This window comes from Tachypleus tridentatus, chromosome 12 (assembly GCF_004210375.1).
Source record: "Tachypleus tridentatus isolate NWPU-2018 chromosome 12, ASM421037v1, whole genome shotgun sequence".
Taxonomy (NCBI): domain Eukaryota; kingdom Metazoa; phylum Arthropoda; class Merostomata; order Xiphosura; family Limulidae; genus Tachypleus; species Tachypleus tridentatus.
Window position 1 is genome coordinate 105,304,452 of NC_134836.1, and position 22,536 is coordinate 105,326,987.

General features: G+C 33.8%; 1 protein-coding gene across 6 annotated transcripts in view; it reads left to right on the forward strand.

The window, feature by feature from the left end:
- The window catches only part of LOC143234240 (voltage-gated inwardly rectifying potassium channel KCNH6-like), a 209,746-nt gene extending 190,300 nt beyond the window's left edge, over positions 1-19,446 (forward strand). For 4 of the 6 annotated variants that reach the window (XM_076471453.1, XM_076471449.1, XM_076471451.1 and 1 more), the window contains 8 exons: positions 2,411-2,830; positions 6,755-7,148; positions 7,855-8,054; positions 12,996-13,248; positions 13,674-13,867; positions 14,582-14,657; positions 18,305-18,544; positions 19,153-19,446. In XM_076471453.1, coding sequence (XP_076327568.1) covers positions 2,411-2,830; positions 6,755-7,148; positions 7,855-8,054; positions 12,996-13,248; positions 13,674-13,867; positions 14,582-14,657; positions 18,305-18,544; positions 19,153-19,433 — 2,058 coding nt within the window. In that variant the 3' untranslated portion in view covers positions 19,434-19,446. The remainder of the gene's footprint in view (positions 1-2,410; positions 2,831-6,754; positions 7,149-7,854; positions 8,055-12,995; positions 13,249-13,673; positions 13,868-14,581; positions 14,658-18,304; positions 18,545-19,152) is intronic. The other 2 variants (XM_076471454.1, XM_076471450.1) reach the window with 1 other exon arrangement.
- Positions 19,447-22,536: the final 3,090 nt, after the last annotated feature.

The following is a 22,536-nucleotide window of genomic DNA, read 5'->3' on the forward strand; positions in this document are numbered from 1 at the left end:
AATTATTAAAAAATAGCCAATTTTTTTAAATGCTCCTAATTCTAATTGTAAAACTCTCCAACAGAGGAAAGCTAATACCTAATACAAAGTACATGGTAAGGCTGCAGATGTCTTGTCACGTGAGTTCACTGATTTGGTATTAGTAGATTTTTAAAATTTCTCTGTGAAACTGTTAGTGTGTAATGTCATACGATACTGGGAAGAATGTTCACTAGCCAAACCATTTCTTCCTCTTTTGACAAGTATGACAAGTCTTAGGGAGTAACAGAATTTGGGGAGAATCATACCTGACACTTTTGTTCTTTATAAAGCGACGCAATGTTTTGTGTGTGTATGTTTTGCTGCTTATTAAAACTGTGTAGTACCTTACACGTTTAACTTCTGTTACAGCTAACTTGTTTCTGAACACTTTTAAGAGATGAAACATGATCGTTATTACGAACAATATAACAATAATGATTAAATAATGAAACATGGTAGTTATTATGAACAATATAACAACAATGATTAAATAATGAAACATGGTAGTTATTATGAACAATATAACAACAATGATTAAATAATGAAACATGGTAGTTATTATGAACAATATAACAACAATGATTAAATAATGAAACATGGTAGTTATTATGAACAATATAACAACAATGATTAAATAATGAAACATGGTAGTTATTATGAACAATATAACAACAATGATTAAATAATGAAACATGGTAGTTATTATGAACAATATAACAACAATGATTAAATAATATAAAATAATGAAACATGGTAGTTATTATGAACAATATAACAACAATGATTAAATAATGAAACATGGTAGTTATTATGAACAATATAACAACAATGATTAAATAATGAAACATGGTAGTTATTATGAACAATATAACAACAATGATTAAATAATGAAACATGGTAGTTATTATGAACAATATAACAACAATGATTAAATAATGAAACATGGTAGTTATTATGAACAATATAACAACAATGATTAAATAATGAAACATGGTAGTTATTATGAACAATATAACAACAATGATTAAATAATGAAACATGGTAGTTATTATGAACAATATAACAACAATGATTAAATAATGAAACATGGTAGTTATTATGAACAATATAACAACAATGATTAAATAATGAAACATGGTTACTACGAACAATATAACAACAATTATTAAATAATAAAATATGGTTACTATGAACAACATACCAGCAATGATTAAACTAGAAAACATGGTGGATATTATGAACAACATACCAGCAATGGTTAAACAGAAAATCTCGGTAAATATTTCACGAAGTGGTTTTAATGTTTTGAAAATTCAAAGTTTTGTGAACGAAGTTCATTGAGCCTTAAAGTGCTGTCATTATACGTTATTTCATTACTTACTGTTTGTTGGCAGAGGAAGGAAATGTTGATAGATTTCGTGAAGAACAACTATATTTTTGTATCATTAAAACACGAATATTTTTTTTACTTTGATTGGAAGGCACACTTTATAATAATCAATATGACTGAATGCATGTGTGTATTTTATTTCGTAAATTATCTATTTAGATCTTTCATGGCGATTGTTCATAAAGGTTTGAAGCTTTAATGCTTGAAACAAGGGGGATAATTTTAAATTCTAAACAAAATAACATTCACGACCTTCATCCAAGTACACTTTGAAGTTTTAGTTAATGTTAGCATTATATTTCTTCTTGAAGTTTTGGTAAAAAACAAACCGACTGACCCATTCTTTATTTTAGTTTTTTGTTTGTTTGTTTGTTTGTTTTTTAATTTCGCGCAAAGCTACTCGAGGGCTATCTGCGCTAGCCGTCCCTAATTTAGCAGTGTAAGACTAGAGGGAAGGCAGCTAGTCATCACCACCCACCGCCAACTCTTGGGCTACTCTTTTTACCAACGAATAGTGGGATTGACTGTCACATTATAACGCCCCCACGGCTGAAAGGGCGAGCATGTTTGGCGCGACGGGGAATTAGTTTTTAAAAGAAACTGTCCTTCATCGTTAACCATGGGCTAAGCTGAAACAAATGTGTGGTCAAATCAATTTCATACTTTAACCAAATAACCACAGAGTTCAACATGAGATAGAGATAGTTCGAGATACACAGTTAGCTAAATTTTAAAAGTTGTATAGTTCTTTTCTTTTGTAACAGGTAAAGCTACTTATCTTGTAAGTATTTATTTAAAAAAAAAGAGATCATAAGTAAAGTTTAAAGTTAATAAGTAAAATCTAATGTGATTGGCGGTTTAAATAGTAACAAATTTTAGGCTCTAGGGTTTTATTATTTAGCTGATCACCAACTGGCCAATGATTGGGCATATAGTTAATGAGAGTAAAAAAAATGAACCAATCAGATCGTTGTTATCTCTCTCTCCTTTCTTGCGCAGGTACTGTCCTTGGGAGCAGATGTTCTACCGGAACACAAGCTTCAGAAGCCCAGGGTCAATAAATGGACGATTCTCCACTATTCTCCTTTTAAGGCCTTTTGGGACTGGATAATTCTCCTATTAGTCATCTACACCGCCATCTTTACCCCTTATGTCGCTGCTTTCTTGTTGAACGAAGATAGAACCAAGCGCAACAAGAAATATGGCGACGATCCTATCGTCATCATCGACCTTCTGGTCGACGTCATGTTCATCATTGACATTCTCATCAACTTTCGCACCACGTACATCAACTCCAATGAAGAAGTGGTCAGTCATCCAGGTCGGATTGCTGTGCACTATCTCCGAGGATGGTTTATTATTGACATCGTGGCAGCCATCCCGTTTGACTTGCTGCTTTTTGGGTCAGAGACAGACGAGGTAGGCTAACTGGTGTTAAAAATAGCCCTCTTTTCCATCTTACCTATTTTTCCTTACATTGCAGAGACTTGAGTAGACTAATATAAAATGATCGAATATTTTTTTATGAATTTTTAACTTTTACTTGGTTAATTAGGTAAAAATTCTGTGTATAATATTTTACACTACTGTATGTCCCAAAACATAGTGCAAATTGTGCAATGAATATGCCTATTAACAAACATAAGATACGTACATAAAGAAATTTCATGAACATGATACCCTATTTGATCATTCGTTTGTACTTTTAACACGTAATTAAATGTTCTAATGTAAGTTTAAGAAGCTATTTTAGAAAATGGTTAAATATGGACCCAAGACAGTTTTTCTAATAAGTAAGTTAGATTTAGTAGCCTGATTCTATTATTTTACTTGCTATTTTCAGTAATTCTTTGAGATTTTATTTTATTAAAAAGTTTACAGAATTCTCAAAAAGGTTCTCGTTGGATTCTTTCATTTCGGTAACATCATGATTAATCCTCGAACTTAATAGTACGATTATTTAATTCAACTAACATTTTTATGGCATTCTCGTAACTTACTTAGTTTAATTTCATCATTTTGCTAACATTTTGATGAAATCCTCAAAAGGCAATAGTCAGATTATGTCATTTCAGTAACACTTTGATTAAATCCTTGAGAGTTAATGGTTTGTTTCTCTTATTTCATTAAGATTTTGACAGATCCTCAAAAAGGTAATAGTCAGATACTGTCATCTCCAGACTGAACAGTTAGATGTTAGACATTTCAATAACATTTTCAACAAGTTTTATTAAAGTAATTTAATATAAAAGATCCCTCTTTTGGTTGTTTTTTGATATTATGGTAGAACTTTTTATATAATGTTCTTTATTTCAGTTTAAGTGATTTTGATCAAAATAATCGAATAAAACAGGAAACTCTTTTCCTTGTTTTTAGTTCAGTAAAACATCTTTCTTTATTTTATTTTAAACATTACGAGTAAAACTCTAGAATGCCTTATTTTTTTAATATAAAAATATTAAATAACTAAGTAGTGTTGTGTAAAAAAATCACGTCCTGACATGAAACTAGATTTTTATGTTATCATTATTCCAAAACGCTTAAATAAACAAATGGTATTGTGTTACAAAGGTTTTAAGTTAAATATTATTGTGTAAAGAATATGATGTGATTTTATTTTATTTGAAAAAGATCAACTGAGCAGACGCATAAGCGTTATTCTATAAAATACTGGGTTTTATGCTTTCTTTGTTTCCCAAGGTTACACATACATATAATTTTGTGATTTGGTTGTTTTGGTAACCGACTATGTTGCAGGATACTTAACTTCTGAGTGCTTAAAGTAAATTTATCCCTCGAAATAATTTAAAATTAAAAAATGAAATTAATTAATTAAAAACACTTTTATTATTCCACTGATTGCAGAACTGTTGTATTAAATATTAACAGATGCGACTGACTTTTGAAATGACACCTGTAGGAATATTTAACCAAACTTTACAATACAAGTAACAACCATTAAAACCACTGTAAGGGAATTTCCTTTATCTGGTTGAGAGAATGCCTATAAGACAAATGTTAGGCAACATGTTTCACGTTTTAGATGTCTTTTGATTACAAGCGGTAATGTTCTGTTCTCTCTCGTGCTTTGCAAAATATTATTTTACTTTGTGCTAAACTATTATAGTAATTCTTATAGGATAGGGCTCAACTCATAGACATTAATAACGTAAATTTATTTTAATTATTATTCTGAAGCCTTTAGCTTAGATTTTAAAATCCATTCCAGCAGGTGGCGCAATAGTACTTTTGTTATTGTGTGCACTAAGTAAATTCTCATCAGTTTCATTGTCTTGAACTATACACGTAAGTGTAGGCTGAATTTCAGATATTAAATTAATTTTTATTACCAGACACTAATCGGTTAAGTTTACATAACTAACTGACGTATTTGAGTTACAAAATATACATTTGACATATTAACTGTAATTAATATATCATACTTACATAACATAAGATATAATTAAGTATTATGTGTGTGCATTCTTTATTTTTGTAATTTATAATTTTAAACATAATGTTATTTTAATATTTTCAAATACAGCATTTTATATACGCAAGTTTAGTTGTATAAAACACGGTGTAAGCAACTGAAATTTGTTTTATAACTATATCTCGCACAGACGCGTTTAGTGTTACAACTGGTAATACCGTTTAGTTTCAGACATCCATAATAAGTATACTGAACGATATTTAAGCCAGTGTTAAGAAAAATTTTAAACTTTAAATTAAAAGAGTTAAAAGTTGATTTTATAAGTTGATTCTTCTAAACTTTCAAAACTTCTAAAACTATATTTTCCATTACGTGCTTTATTAATAAAATGACTTTTGAACAAAAGAACTTATCTAAGTTGAAGAAAATATTATAATAATTGTTTGAATCATGTATGTTGGTGTTAACTGAATGAATGTTTTGCTTTATGCCTTGCTTGTTACTAACTAGTAATGATCGTTGTATGAGTTTATTTTCCTTCCTAATTAATCAGCCTATTTCGTGTAATAAATAGTGGATCAAGCTTCCATCTCTAACCGCTTGTTTGAAACTGATCAACAAGTTTAACATAGCTCCACCTGGCGGCTAATATTCAATCAGCGCGGGAGCAGCCACGAGCAGAAGTAATATGGCTGCTTCTTCTGGACGAATTGTTGTAGTCTCCACTCTCACTAACCCTTTGTTAACTAATACGACTAACTCATTATGGTGTGCATAAGGAACATTATCATTGATCAGTGTTGTTATTTACTTGTGAAATATCTAAGACAGTAAAACTACTGATGAGATATAACGTATTACAGAAACTCTCAGGAAGCCCTCAATGAACATACTTTTTAAGGAACATTATCATTTCGATTTTTTTTTTCAGTTCATTATAATTCATAAAATTTCATTCGCTAAAGGAAAGAATATATTTATCTATCTAAAGGCTAAATTCTTAAATATGTGTTTGCGTTTCTACGTTTACGTTCGACTGTTTATCCCACTGTGACGTAAAAAAAGAAATAAAATAGTAAAAACCAGTTTGTTAATCATTACACAAAGTCGAAAAAGTTATTTAAGATTGAGAACAAATAAACTTAGATACTGAAAAATTACGGGTTGGAAAAGTCATCCCATTTTATTATGGCTATTTCAAAATCACTTCAGAAAATAATCTTTTAAAAAATCAGATATAAAAAGAAAGAACTGTAATTTTTTGTACTTCACCAATACTATTGTAACACCCAACACCTTTTAAAAACTGTTTATATTCCTCTGTAGTATGGAGGAAATGACGCTAAATATGACTTGTTTTCCTACGAATAATATTGTGTAGACGGTAGTGAATCTGCCTTATCAGCCTGTGAAACAGTACTGAGTGCTATTATGTTTGTTGCTATAAATGATCTCTACTGGTTTATTAAGTGTCGTTCAGACGGCATTCTAACAGCGTGACACATTTTGAAACACCTAGGTTTATGTTTAATGTTTCTAAGGTATATCGTTTTCCGCACGAGTTCAACATAATACCTTAAGTTTCTACATGTCCAAACAAAAGTCTGCTTCAAGATTTTGTGATGGTTGTTGTGTATTAACGTTTTTGATCGAGAACAAAATACTAAAAAAAAAAATCATTTTATTAATGAACACGTTTGCAGATGAAACTTAGCATATCAAGTTAGCAAATGTTGTCTATTTTTCTAATTAAATTCGAAACACTGAAATATTGTTAGAAATATATTTAGGTTTATCTTCAAGTATCTCGTGTTGCATTGTTAATTTTCATGTGAGAAAGGAATCAACAACGTTTGATAGAATTAAAACAAATTTGTAGTCGTCCACATTTTTTTTCTTCTTATGGACAGACCACAACTTTGATTGGTCTGTTGAAAACTGCTCGACTACTACGATTGGTGAGGGTGGCGAGAAAAATCGACCGCTACTCCGAATATGGAGCTGCTGTGTTGCTTCTGCTCATGGCTACCTTCGCGCTAATTGCTCATTGGCTAGCCTGTATCTGGTACGCCATCGGCAACGCCGAGCGTCCTCTTCTGAATCCCAAGATAGGCTGGCTGGACCATCTGGCAAATGCAACTCATCAGTTCTATAACAACTCCAATGGAGGCCCTAGCATCAAAGCCAAATATGTCACAGCATTGTACTTCACTTTTAGTAGTCTGACCAGTGTGGGCTTTGGCAACGTCTCTCCAAACACGAACATGGAAAAGATATTCTCTATCCTCGTCATGCTTATAGGATGTAAGTCATTGGAAAAATTAATTTGAGTTCCTTTAAGTCACTCTAACGTAGTAAACAATTTAAAAATTCAATGTGTAGAGTAACATATAGTTCATTTATCTGTTCTTATTTCATTACGTGTTAGAGGTCAAATTTAACAATTCTAAACACAATCCAGTTGACCTGCTCTATCGTAATAAAGGTCATGAAACTTGTAGTGGTGCCTTCGATTAAAAGTATCTTATTTTATGAGTATTATTCTTGCACGCGCTCCTACGTAACAAGATTGTTTTTGTAAGAGTACTCGTTTCATCCTAATTTTGTTGTTTTTACCGAAACCCGATCATCATTTATAATTTATCTAATTTTTCTAAAAAAATTGGATATAGTTCAAAATCATAATAAAAGTTTAATAGAAAACACTATTTCGTTCATCATCAGTAGTGGAATTATTATAACATTTCCACAAAGTTTTGTCCTAATTTTATTTATTTTTTTAATTTTGTCTTTCGAGAACTTTTTATTCTCATTAAAGATATTCACTCTGATTCGGTAAGTCAATTTGTTAAAAGTAAAACACTTAACGTTCGTGGTTGTATTATCAATTAGATATTGTAGACAAAACTTTAACGTGGATGATAACGTACTTTATTGGATATTTATTCTCTGGTTGTAAATAGTACGTGCTGTGCATAGATGTTGATAATACAATTCATTTCCTTCGCAGCTCTAATGTATGCCAGCATTTTTGGAAACGTGTCTGCCATCATTCAGAGGCTGTACTCTGGGACAGCCCGTTATCACACTCAGTTACTACGGGTCAAAGAGTTCATTCGTTTCCATCAGATCCCAAACCCCCTCAGACAGAGGTTAGAGGAGTATTTCCAGCATGCCTGGACTTACACCAACGGTATCGACATGAACATGGTACGTTTCTTTGTTTGTAGTTAAGTACAAACTTACATGATGGTCTATCTGGGCTCTACCAACCACCTGTATCGCAACCAGATTTTTAGAGTCCACAGGCATATCGCTGTACCACTGGAAGAGGGTACATGATATGCTCTCGATGTAGTAATGAGATGACAGTTCCTAGTTTTCATATATCCATGCTCGCGAATGTGTACGTAAAAGAGAAGCAAGAGAATCTTATAAATTAATAATTATAATACGTTACTACCGTATTAACGTACGGTATTTATGGTATAAATCAATAATGCATCTTTTAATGAAATGCATGTCGATTTATTTAGAAGGAAATATTTAGCAGCCTTAATTATCAAATATTTACATATTAAGCCTAAAACTATATTTATTCGATGAGACTGACAGCAAATTAAATTTCAGAGACTAAGTCAAACAACCAAAAGTTTTCCCAATCGTCAAGTAACTAAACCAGGGTCTCAGTGTATACTTATTATGGAAAACCATTTCTAAAAACATCAAAATTTAAGCGTAGTAACTTTACCTTTCTAAGTCACATGACTCACCATTTTTTCTAACAGATCGAAATATACGCAAAAACATAAACCTTATTATGTGAATATATGTACAAATAACAAACATTATTACAATAAATAATTATCTGATAACTTGATGAAGTAACAGTAAAGTAATTACATTTAACAAGACAGAACTACACTGTCAGTATTAAAGGGTGAATGTATTTGATTAATTGAAAAAGTCTGATAGGAAATATTTAATAAAATGCTAAGTGGAGGACTCGTTCTTTAATCACGTAAGATTAAAAGGTGAATTTTATCATCTTTGGTTAATAAATGAGTTAGTGTGAATTATGAAAAGAATTCGGTGGTAGTCAAGAGCTTACTATTCACACACTGTGTTTCCAAAAGATGCCTTCCTGTTGTATACACAAGAATGTATAAGAAGGATTTGTTTGTTTTGTTTTGAATTTCGCGCAAAGCTACTCGAGGGCTATCTGTGCTAGCTGTTCCGAATTTAGTTGTGTAAGTCTAGAGAGAAGGCAGCTAGTCATCACCACCCACCGCCAACTTTTGGGCTTCTCTTTTACCAACGAATAGTGGGATTGATCGTCACATTATAACGCCCCCACGGCTGAAAGGACGAGCATGTTTGGTGTGACGGGGATTCAAACCCACGACCCTCGGATTACGAGTCGAATGCCTTTACCACCTACCTGGCCATGCTGGGGCGAAATAAGAAGGAACGGCTGTGTTTGGTAGAATTGTGTAAAAAAAAAAGTGGAATAGACAATTCACAAAAAAAGAAAATTAGTTTATTTTCGATATAAGTATAATACTGTTCGTTTTTATTCCGGGTAACATTAGCTGAGGTTAACTGATTAAGTGAATACCTTATTTCATACTAAACGTCTAGTTCCATTGGTAGTGTTCATTTTACTGTTAAATTTTCTTTGCTTAACTTCTTCAGAATGACTCTAACGTGCACTAAGTGTTCTTCCCGGCAATTGTTACCGACTCCAATGTTTTTAATGAAAACATGAAGTTCCTAAGATCTCTGAATATATGTTGGAAAATTCCTGGATTTCGTTTTATCCTAAGTAACATGATTTTGAACTCGAAGTCCACTATAAGTCTGAAAAGGTGTCTTTGTTGTAGCTTTCTCTGACAGAGGAATCTGTCAGTATCTTCTTGCTAGGCCTCATACCAAATTTTAGCCTGTCTTACTTAGATTATCAGCTGGTTTCTGTAGTCTGATTTTGACAAGCATCAGGTTGCATTTTATAATCCGAGAGACGTATATTTCCTGGTCTGATGAAAGACAAACAAGGAGGTGTAGATCTATACATGTCATTTATCTAGCATATTAACAATCCGTTCAGTAACTTGTTTTAATCTTTCCTGGAACTCTAAGAGTTGATAATATTATCAGTCCTTGAGCATATACATACGATGTCTTTACTGCGTCTTACCACGTCTCTGTATGTGTAACGTAGTGATACTCGTCTTGTTACTTCACATGTGCTTGGGTGTTCTAAGCTAAGAAATGTGCAAGGTTTTACATAATGTCTAATGTATCTGACAATTATGTTCTAAACACTGATAATTAATGGTGTTTGCTCACCGACTTGAACTGACCAGATTTGTTGAGGATAAAAGATGTATTTTTTTTTTTTTTTGTTACGAGATGGCTAAATCAGTGCGTGGTTACGCTGCAAGTGATATAATAATCCACCACATCTTGTGTTGACTTACACCGATGTTAATGTTAGACTTAAATGTTTTGTAGTTTACTTGAAAATACCCACATTCAAAACATTTAGAAAATCCCATTCGAGTGTTTTTAGTGATTTCTCTACGTCGAAGCGATTTGCTCCATTACTCACGAGTTATTTGTTTTTTTTTAAGATTTTCCTCTATTCTAGATCTAACTTTGTCCTATCTCGAGAGATAAAATATTCATCTGCTTAAGTCGTCTGAGCTTCCAAGGTTCATGTTTCTCATCCAAACTCCAGCATTGCCGGGTTTCTTGTTTTTCCAAGTTGTTCGTAAATGAACAATTTCCTTGAAGATTCCAAATATATTACTTTTTATCAGCACAATGGATGAGTCGATCGACTTAATTTTTTACATACTTTTCAGATTGTTTTTAGGGCCCGGCATGGCCAAGCGTGTTAAGGCGTGCGATTCGTAATCTGAGGGTTTCGGGTTCGCATCCCAGTCGCGCCAAACATGCTCGCCCTTTCAGCCGTGGGGGCGTTATAATGTGACAGTAAATCCCACTATTCCTTGGTAAAAAGAGTAGCCCAAGAGTTGTCGGTGGGTGATGATGACTAGCTGCCTTCCCTCTAGTCTTACACTGCTAAATTAGGGACGGCTAGCGCAGATAGCCCTCGAGTAGCTTTGCGCGAAATTAAAAACAAACAGACAAACAAATAGATTGTTCTTGCCTCTGTGAGGTTTCTACCTGTGTTTCATAAATAAATTCGGATTGTATAATATTGATGTATTCGTATTTTCACAGTCCTGAAGATAGTACTTAGGTATTCAAAAGTGGATCAAATAACTTTATTTGTTAGCATTTATCTATTTTGTTGTCACAAACTTTGTTTACACCTAATCATGCAATCAAATGTAACTTAAGGAAAGTTGTTCTCTTATCAACTTTACCGAATTTCTATTGGTTAAGAAGCTCGAATAACAACCTGCGGCTCGCGGGTCCGAATTCTCGTCACCAAACGTGCTAACTCTTTTAGCCGAGTTGCATTATAACTGAAGGTTAATATACACAATGCTGGTAAAAAGAGTAGTCTGAGAGTTGGCGGTGGATGACGTTGACTAGCTACCTTCGTTTTAATCTATCACTGCTAAATGAGTAATGTTTTCAAGCGAGACCTAAAACTCGAGCGCTTTCGAATAGTTCACTGTTCTTCTTCAGGAGAATAAAAGGTTGTGTTTACTGGGTCTCCTTTGGAAACATTACAATTTTTGCTCAAAATTGAAACCTTTTTAGTTCACGCTTCCGATTTCCATCTATATTGTAATTTTCACAGTTTAACCAATCATATATCTTTCTATAATTCTAACTTAGATATAACTTCCTCTTGGAGCTGCATCTTCCTCATTTCACTTCCTGTTCGTGTCTCTGCTTAACCCATCATTGGTCACAGCTTGTAAGTCATTGCTTCCTAATTAGCTTTGCATCCCAAAATAACTACTCAGTATCACTGTTCATTTCCCTAACCCTCACTCTGTGTGTCCCTTTTATCTCAATGAACTTTTAAATTTCATGTACTTCTACCTTCCAGTGTTTTACTAATGCCACACAACTCCTTCTAGGCTCGTTCATGAATTTGTCCTTCAGCGTTTCACTTAGTTTGACTGTGCTAGTCATTGTGGCATAAGCAAATGAACTGTTATTTATCTTGACTCTGCTCAGTAATTAACATATATACATATGTTTGTGTGTGTGTGGACATATATACACACGTGCCAATCTGTGTGTATATACACATTTTTACAGAAACTTAACCCTATCAGTATTTTCAGATACTAAAGTGAAATATACTATTTGAACGGCCAAAAAAACGCATCTTCAATTACAAAAGGTAAAACGTACTGTTTAAATGGCCCATCAAAAACATCTTCAATTGCAAAATATTTAACGTACTAATTAAATGGACCATCAAAAACATCTTCAATTGCAAAATATAAAACATACTAATTAAATGGCTCATCAAAAACATCTTCAGTTACTAAGATAAAACGAACTCTTTAAATGGCCCATCAAACACATCTTCAGGTACTAAGATAAAACGTACTGTTTAAATGGCCTATTAATGTTTTTTGTTATTGTAAATATAACTTTAGGTGATTCTAGCGACACTGTACATACTGGAGTATCAACATATTTTTATAATATTTCAAAAGCTCATCTAGTATCATGATAAGTTATGTTTTTTCTTAGTTCCAGCATTTCTCCTGCAGGGGAATTTGTGTGTTTTCATATAGCAAAGCCACTTCGGACTATCTGCTGAGTCCCCCGAGGGAAATCGAGCCTCTGATTTTAGTGTTCTAAATCCGTAGACTTACCGCTGTACCAGCGTGGGACTCTTGCAAGGAAAACTCGTTACAAAGTTTCTTTGTTTCTTATTTTTAGGATAAAGCTACATAAAGCTACCCTAACCTACCTAGAGGAGATACGTTATAAAGTCTAAATTGATTTTTAGTAATGTTTGAATAAGGATTTCTTGAATAACACTTACAAATAAGAATCTTGTAATATTCTTAAAACTACTTAGAAAAGTTTGTGATAGTAAGAGAAAAACAACAACAATAAACAAAACCAAAATAAAGCAATTATTCTAGCAGCTTCTATTAAGTAAAGAAGAAAAGGAATACAACTAATTTTGTGTTTGTTTCATAGGTACTGAAGGGGTTTCCGGAATGCCTTCAAGCTGATATATGTCTTCACTTGAATAGACAACTTCTAGAAAATACCACGCCTTTTAAAGACGCAAGTCCCGGATGTTTGCGTGCTTTGTCCATGAAGTTTAAAACGACTCACGCGCCACCTGGCGACACCCTTGTGCACCGAGGAGATGTTCTCACAGCTCTATACTTCATTGCTCGGGGAACCATCGAGATTTTAAAGGATGACATAGTGATGGCAATATTAAGTAAGTTTAACACTGTTATAAATCATTTTGTGCACAAACTTTAGATCCTGTAAGGAAACTTGAGTTTGTAGTTCTTGTAAATTACTCGCTGAATCATTTTTATTAAGTCACGAAGCTTTCTGTTGAGCTATGGTGACTGCTCTTCCACGCTTTCGAACGATTTGATGTAATAACGTGGCGATCACAGTAGCAGCTACATTTAAAGTAAAACTTCATTTACAGTAACAAAGAAAGTTATGAATGAAAAGAAAATATACCACAAGTTCGTCAGAAGATTAGAAATATAATATCACACAGAAACAAACTGTGAGATAAGACTTACTACTCTAATAAGTGGTATGCATTAAAAATGATTTTTTTGGCCAGTCTTTCTCGCGCTGTTTTATGTGTCAAAGTTCATGGCGTTGTTTGATTTGGTATTGCAGGTAAAGGTGATGTATTTGGAGAAAATCCGTGTTTGTATCAAACAGTAGGGAAGTCCAGCTGTAACGTTCGTGCCTTGACCTATTGTGATCTCCACAAAGTCCTCCGAGAAGATATCCTGGACGTTCTGGAGCTTTATCCAGAGTTCCACGATTCCTTCAACAGAAACATGGAGATTACATTTAATCTCCGAGACGTAAGTAGATAGAAAAAATTGGAACACAAGTGAAAGAAATGTCAATTTTGTAAATGTGATACACTTCCCTTCTCCAGCCTAATTATCGATATTAATTTCTGATCAGTGGTATCACAAGTATGTAAGAAGAACAGACAGTTTTCCATCTAGTAATTGTACTGCTTATATTTAACTAGATATTATTCAGGCTAAATTTAGTCTGTACATTTTATATTCTTCGAACGATACTAAAAATCTACCTGGAAATCAGTATAGCTAATTAATTATACTTTACTCGTGTTTCTGCTTATAAAAATTAAAATGCATTGTTTCGTTATTTGTTTGCCCTCATGATAAACGATATTCTCGGCCGTAATCCCAATAATATTGAACGTAGTGAACGTCATTAAAATGAAGAAGTTAGTCCTAGTCTTTAGTACGTTGGTAGCTAGCAACATTATAATAAACAGTTTGTTTAATTTATGGTATTTAAATAAAGGTGTCGCAAGTATGCGAGACCAACAGACAATAGTGTATCTAGCGATTCTATTGCTCATTTTTAAATAAACATTATGTAATCCAAATTTAGTGAGTACATTTTATATCCTAAAATTTCACGTCATACTTAGGATTTGTATCTTGAATAGTTAGCCTTTTTTTTTTTTAAATTGATGATTGATTGCTGTCAAATAAATGGAACTCTTCGATGAACAAAATTACTTGATTGAATTTTAGGAAGACCAGGCTGCAGTTGATCCTGAAATTTTTCGAGGAAAGTTCGCTTATGGTCAAGTAATTTCGCCTGAAGAAGGTTTGAATGTTTCATATATTTGAATTTTTTTCAACTGAATGAATTTTAGAGGCATAATTTAATGTTACTTAAATATTATTTAGACTTATATGTTTATTGCTAAATCTGATGTCCCCCCAGGTGGCACAGCTGTATGTCTGCAGAATTATGCTACCAGAAATCAGGTTTCAATGCAGGCGGTGGGCAGAGCACAGATAGCCCAGATAGCCCTTTGTGCTTAATAATAAACAACATGAACGACTAAAACTGACATTGGAATTATTTGTTCGAATGTAAATCCCCTTTAATGTTGTGTTTATATTATTGTGTTTTACCACTTGTTTGTTTATTTTGAATTTCGCGCAAAGCTACACGAGGGCTATCTGCGCTCGCCGTCCCTAATTTAGGAGTGTAAGACTAGAGGGAAGGCAGCTAGTTATCACCACTCACTTGGGCTACTCTTTTACCAACGAATAGTGGGATTAACCGTCACATTATAACGTCCCCACGGCTGAAAGGGCGAGCATGTTTGGCGCGACGGGGATTCGAACCCGCGACCCTCAGATTACGAGTGGAACGCCTTAACCCATCTGGCCATGCCGGGCATGTGTTACTACTTACATGTACAACAATTCTGTTATCTTTGATACACCCAAGCTCGAAATTATTCAAACCACAGTAATAAAGCTTTTGATAAGTGAGCTTAAAAACGCGTGCGTGTGTGTTTACTTACAGCAAAGCCACATTGGGCTATCTGCTGAATCCACCGAGGGTAATCGAACCCCTGATTTTAGTGTTGTAAATCCGTAGACTTATTGCTCTACTAGCGGGGAACTTCAAACGCAGGAAGTGTGCAAATGTAAATGAATGCACGAAACACGTTAACTGTAATGAAAATAGACAGTTTAAAATTAACACAAACACACTTATGTTGACCGTAAGTACTGACAGAATATCATAACCGTTCTTTCTTTTGTTTATGGATAATTGTTGTTGATACTATTTGTAATGAACTGACTTTGACTTTACTGCTTGAGACGTCGCCAGATGTAAATGAGGAACATTTCTTTACAGGATAATCACCATTAGTGAGGAAAGGCGAGGATGTATAATCAGTACATCGTTCATAGAATGTCCGATACATTTTTTACTTGATGTGAAACTCGTCACACAGTACATCATTCTTGGAACACTCGACACAGTTTTATTTAATGTGAAACTCGTCACACGGTGCATCATTCTTGGAACACTCCACACAGTTTTATTTAATGTGAAACTCGTCACACAGTACATCATTGCTGGAATACTCGACACAGTTTTATTTAATGTGAAACTCGTCACACAGTACATCATTCTTGGAACACTCCACACAGTTTTATTTAATGTGAAACTCGTCACACAGTGCATCATTCTTGGAACACTCGACACAGTTTTATTTAATGTGAAACTCGTCACACAGTGCATCATTCTTGGAACACTCCACACAGTTTTATTTAATGTGAAACTCGTCACACAGTGCATCATTCTTGGAACACTCGACACAGTTTTATTTAATGTGAAACTCGTCACACAGTGCATCATTCTTGGAACACTCGACACAGTTTTATTTAATGTGAAACTCGTCACACAGTGCATCATTCTTGGAACACTCCACACAGTTTTATTTAATGTGAAACTCGTCACACAGTACATCATTGCTGGAATACTCGACACAGTTTTATTTAATGTGAAACTCGTCACACAGTACATCATTCTTGGAACACTCCACACACTTTTATTTAATGTGAAACTCGTCACACAGTACATCATTGCTGGAATACTCGACACAGTTTTATTTAATGTGAAACTCGTCACACAGTGCATCATTCTTGGAACACTCGACACAGTTTTATTTAATGTGAAACTCGTCACACAGTACATTATTACTGGAACACTCGACAGAGTTTTATTTAATGTGAAACTCGTCACACGGTACATTATTACTGGAACACTCGACACAGTTTTATTTAATGTGAAACTCGTCACACAGTGCATCATTCTTGGAACACTCGACACAGTTTTATTTAATGTGAAACTCGTCACACAGTACATTATTACTGGAACACTCGACACAGTTTTATTTAATGTGAAACTCGTCACACGGTACATTATTACTGGAACACTCGACACAGTTTTACTTGATGTGAAACTCGTCAAACCTGGGATTTTAACAATTAATCACACATATTATGGAGTGACATAAACCGCTTCGCCAAGTTTCGAAGTGATGGCCTAATCTGCTCTGAAAGTAGGACAACGAACAATTGGACTTTGTTTATATTGCGTCCAGTATCTAAGGGACTGTGACCATGATAGTACTATGAAGGAAGCAGTCTGTGAACTGATAGTGGGCTTATCTCTAAAGCGTCTGCAGTTTTATGTGTTTGTATTAGGAAATCTTACTTTTTTAATGCTGCAGGGGACATGGTAAAACTTTTCGACTGTAATGCCACCTGTTACTTTAGAAGATTAAAAGTCCCTTAAAAAAAAAACATGTTCAACACGCACGCGTTTTCAAATTACCAATATCTTCACTTATAGGTGGTTTGTTCAGATTCCAAATATTAACTCTATGAAACATTCTTGTATCTATTTAAAGACGAGGCCTGGCATGGCCAAGCGCGTAAGGCGTGCGACTCGTAATCTGAGGGTCGCGGGTTCGCGCCCGCGTCGCGCTAAACATGATCGCCCTCTCAGCCGTGGGGGCGTATAATTTGACAGTCAATCCCACTATTCGTTGGTAAAAGAGAAGCCCAAGAGTTGGCGGTGTGTGGTGATGACTAACTACCTTCCCTCTAGTTTTACACTGCTGAATTAGGGACGGCTAGCACAGATAACCCTCGAGTAGCTTTGTGCGAAATTCCAAAAAAACAAACAAAACAAACAATTTAAAGACGTCCATTTAAAAGATGATATTGGTTGTCATCATGTGGTGGAGCTTTTATCTGCTGTAATAACCTCGTTCAAAGCAGAATATTAACGCTTTCTTATTTCATCAAGTGATGATGACGTGGCTCAGCATGGCCAGCTGGTTAGGACGCTCCACTCGTAATCTAACGGTCGTGGATTCGAATCCGCGTCACACAAAACATACTCGTACTTTCAGCTGTGGGGGCATTATAATGTGGTGGTCAATCTTCCTATTCGTTAGTAAAAAAGTAGCCCAAGAGTTGGCTGGTGACGGCTAGCTGCCTCCCCTCTAGTGTTACACTTCTAAATTAGGGACGGCTAGCGCAAATAGCTCTTGTGTAGATTTGCACGAAATTAAAAAAACATTTCTAATATTATGCGAGATGATAACAATAACTATTAAATAGTTGTAAGATAGTAATAGTCTTACATATGTAAGACAGTGTAATATGATAGCAATACCTTTTGTGGAATCGTATTGTGGTAATAATATTTGTTATAAAACTATAAAGTGGTAGTAACATCTGTAACACAACTATAACTTGTTAGTAATATATGTTACGTAACTATAAGTTGGTAATAATATATGTTATGGATACATAAGAAAAAAATGTATCTACGTATTTAAGGGTCCTGGCCGTGCCCTGTTTGTTATTGTTATTGACATGATACGCTGTGAACTTCTCCCAATAAATTGGTGATGTTTTTTTCACGTCTAGTGGAAGACCCTCGTGTGATGGCCTACAAGTATCCTCGACCCAGACGGCGGAAGGTATCGTCAAAGCATCAGTCTACGGATGGCATCATGGAACTGACTGATGAAGAAAACGATAGAGATTTTAGCGGGACGGGTATTTTAGAGTTTTCGCCAAGTAAAGCAGGACAGGACATAACTCCAGTTAACTTAGAGTTCGGTGATCGACCGGAGAGTCGACACGGTGCCATTCATTCTATTGCTGGTAAGCGTCGTTTCGGTACATTATATAAACAATAATTTCATCTTTATTGTAGCCTACAGATCGAAATCAAAATGTAGGCTTAATGAACAAAATTTAACACTAAAACTCCGTTCATTATCATACAAAATACACTGTCTTCTGAAAGCAGGGTCATACCTTTGTAAGAATACTTTAAGAATAGCTCTTACTTATAAATATTTATTACGATTAAAATAGAATGTTATTATTCTTGCTTTTATTGCTCCTATTTTGCTAGAAGTTAATACGAACCGATTACTTCTAGTATTACCTTAATCAACTTGGGTAAAGCTACTTTGAGCGGGAATAAATAAAATCGAATACGAACATCATGCAACAGACATGACTAAAAACTACCTGATGTGACACGTACATTTTTATCTTATAAACTGACAAGACATGTAATGAATTCCATTAAGTTCCACTATCATTCAACATTCCCTATAAAATGGTAAAACAACGTGATAAGGCAGTAACTGATATTTGCTGAAGAAATTTATCATGATAAACTATAATTATAATGGCTGTTAGAGTTATATTTCTTGTTTATCTCTGTCTTCTCCACTTTACCATACGTATGTGTTTACTAGCAGGTGCTATGTCCAGCCTAACAAACCTTACTAGTATGGTTTTGGGGGAAACTCTTGGGGCGGCCACTGACCGGTCTTGTTCACAGAATTCCTTTACACAAATGGAAGAAGGAGCAAAACACGACACCCCAAACATTCAGCCAGGGTCCAGACCCACTTCGGTTTATGCACACGATAAAGATAATGTTCCTTTAAGTGATACAGTTGAACCAAGTAAGCCCTTGAAGCATATTTTGATTTTTATGCCAGATTTATTTGGATGTTTCATTTTGCATGTGTAAAGAAAAAAATAAGCTGTGCTTAGTGCTTAAAACAGTAAGAAAAAAATAAACTGTGCTTAGTGCTTAAAACAGTAAGAAAAAGATAAGCTGTGCTTAGTGCTTAAAACAGTAAGAAAAAAATAAGCTGTGCTTAGTGCTTAAAACAGTAAGAAAAAGATAAGCTGTGCTTAGTGCTTAAAACAGTAAGAAAAGATAAGCTCTGCTTAGTGCTTAAAACAGTAAGAAAAAAATAAGCTGTGCTTAGTGCTTAAAACAGTAAGAAAAAGATAAGCTGTGCTTAGTGCTTAAAACAGTAAGAAAAAGATAAGCTGTGCTTAGTGGCTTAAAACAGTAAGAAAAAAAAAAGCAGGCTTTAGTGCTTAAAACAGTAAGAAAAAAAATAAACCAGGCTTAGCAGGCTTAAAACAGTAAGAAAAAATAAACTGGCTTAGTGCTTACAACAGTAAGAAAAAAGATAAGCTATTAGCAGATTAGTGCTTAAAACAGTAAGAAAAAATAAACCTGGCTTAGTGCTTAAAACAGTAAGAAAAAATAAACTGTTTGCTTAGTGCTTAAAACAGTAAGAAAAGATAAGCTGATAGCTTAGTGCTTAAAACAGTAAGAAAAGGATAAGCTGTGCTTAGTGTTTAAAACAGTAAGAAAAAAAAGATAAACTGTGCTTAGTGCTTAAAAAACAGTAAGAAAAAAGATAAGCTGCTTAGTGCTTAAAACAGTAAGAAAAAAAAAAACTGTAGCTTAGTACTTAAAACAGTAAAGAAAAAGATAAGCTGTGTTTAGTGCTTAAAAACAGTAAGAAAAGGATAAGCTCAGCTTAGTGCTTAAAACAGTAAGAAAAGATAAGCTGCTTAGTGCTTAAAACAGTAAGAGGCTGATAAGCTGTGCTTTAAGCTTAAAACAGTAAGAAAAAAGATAATACTGATTAGCAGTGCTTAAAACAGTAAGAAAAGATAAGCTGAGCTTAGTGCTTAAAACAGTAAGAAAAAAAGATAAGCTGATTTAGTGCTTAAAACAGTAAGAAAAAATAAACCAGGCTTAGTGCTTAAAACAGTAAGAAAAGGATAAGCTGTGCTTAGTGCTTAAAACAGTAAGAAAAGATAAGCTGTGCTTAGTGCTTAAAAAACAGTAAGAAAAAAATAAACCAGGCTTAGTACTTAAAACAGTAAGAAAAAAGATAAGCTATGTGCTTTAGTGCTTAAAACAGTAAGAAAAAAATAAACCAGGCTTAGTGCTTAAAACAGTAAGAAAAGATAAGCTGGCTTAGTGCTTAAAACAGTAAGAAAAAAATAAACTGATAGCTTAGTGCTTTAAAACAGTAAGAAAAAAGATAAGCTCAGCTTTAGTGCTTAAAACAGTAAGAAAAAAAATAAACCTGTGCTAGCAGATTTAAAACAGTAAGAAAAGATAAGCTGTGCTTAGTGCTTAAAACAGTAAGAAAAAAATAAACTGTGCTTAGTGCTTAAAACAGTAAGAAAAAGATAAGCTGTGCTTAGTGCTTAAAACAGTAAGAAAAAGATAAGCTGTGCTTAGTGCTTAAAACAGTAAGAAAAAGATAAGCTGTGCTTAGTGCTTAAAACAGTAAGAAAAAGATAAGCTGTGCTTAGTGCTTAAAACAGTAAGAAAAAAATAAACTGTGCTTAGTGCTTAAAACAGTAAGAAAAAGATAAGCTGTGCTTTAGTGCTTAAAACAGTAAAAAAAAATAAACAGGCTTAGTGCTTAAAACAGTAGTAAGAAAAGATAAGCTGTGCTTAGTGCTTAAAACAGTAAGAAAAAAATAAACTGTGCTTAGTGCTTAAAACAGTAAGAAAAAGATAAGCTGTGCTTAGTGCTTAAAACAGTAAGAAAAAAATAAACTGTGCTTAGTGCTTAAAACAGTAAGAAAAACATAAGCTGTGCTTAGTGCATAAAACAGTTTTCTTTTGATTGTAGATGTTATATTATGCAAAGGATAACAACATATCGACCGAATTCTTAAAGTGCTTGAGTTGTTGGTAAAGAACTAATAGAAATTGTAGCAAACAAATTTAAAGGTGTTTAGCGATTAAAGTACACAAAAATCTAAATGGTTTATTAACCTTATCTTTTAATTTCGACTATTAACATAATTATCATATTCATGTAGACAACTTAAGCATATATAATGTAAAAAAGAGAAACAGTGATGTATTAGTACCAACTAAAACTTCCTTATTTGGAGTGATACTTGCTCTGTATATAGGCTAAGGCTAATTATACTAAAAAGCTTTTAATGGCCTTTTAAGTTTTAGAAAAATTTAATTCTAGTAGATTTTCCTTCCAAATGTCAGCTTCTTTTCTTCCAGTTTATTTATTTAGGAAGTGCTTCACTGTAATTTTGTTTTATTGTCAACCCTTATATTTGTGTAAACTGCTTTATTTTGAAGGAATAAATACTTTAATATTAGTCTATATTCTTGCTGTTAATATTGTATTTTAATTACCTTCAATAAATCCTAATGTAACGTGTCATAACGACAGTTGGAAGTTGCTATACGACAGTATTTATTACGTAGAAGACGACTGTCAACTTTTGTATAGAACTTAATCTATTACGTAGGTGACGACTAATCACTTTTATATAGAACCTGATCTATTACGTAGGTGACGACCGATCACTGTTATATAGAACCTGATCTATTACGTAGCTGAGTTGACAACTGATCAGTTTTACATAGAACATGATCTGTTATCTAACTGATGACTGATCACTTTTATATAGAACCTGATCTATTACGTAGCTGAGCTGACAACTGATCAGTTTTACATAGAACCTGATCTGTTATCTAACTGATGACTGATCACTTTTATGAGCAACGATTCAGAAAAACGTTCATAGCTGAAGATATATAATGCTCAGCTTTATATTGATGTGCGACCAGTATACTAAAAGTATTTAATTTTCTGGTCTGCTTCTTTGACTATTAAATCTATAAAATAACGCTCATTAGACTTAGCTAACTATAATCTAACCAGCAATAATGTCTTATGTATACTTATATTGACCTTATGTTACTTTACATGCACTTGGAGTATTGTTTCGCTTGAGCAACGTAAGATTATATAGAGCATTAACACACCGTATATTCT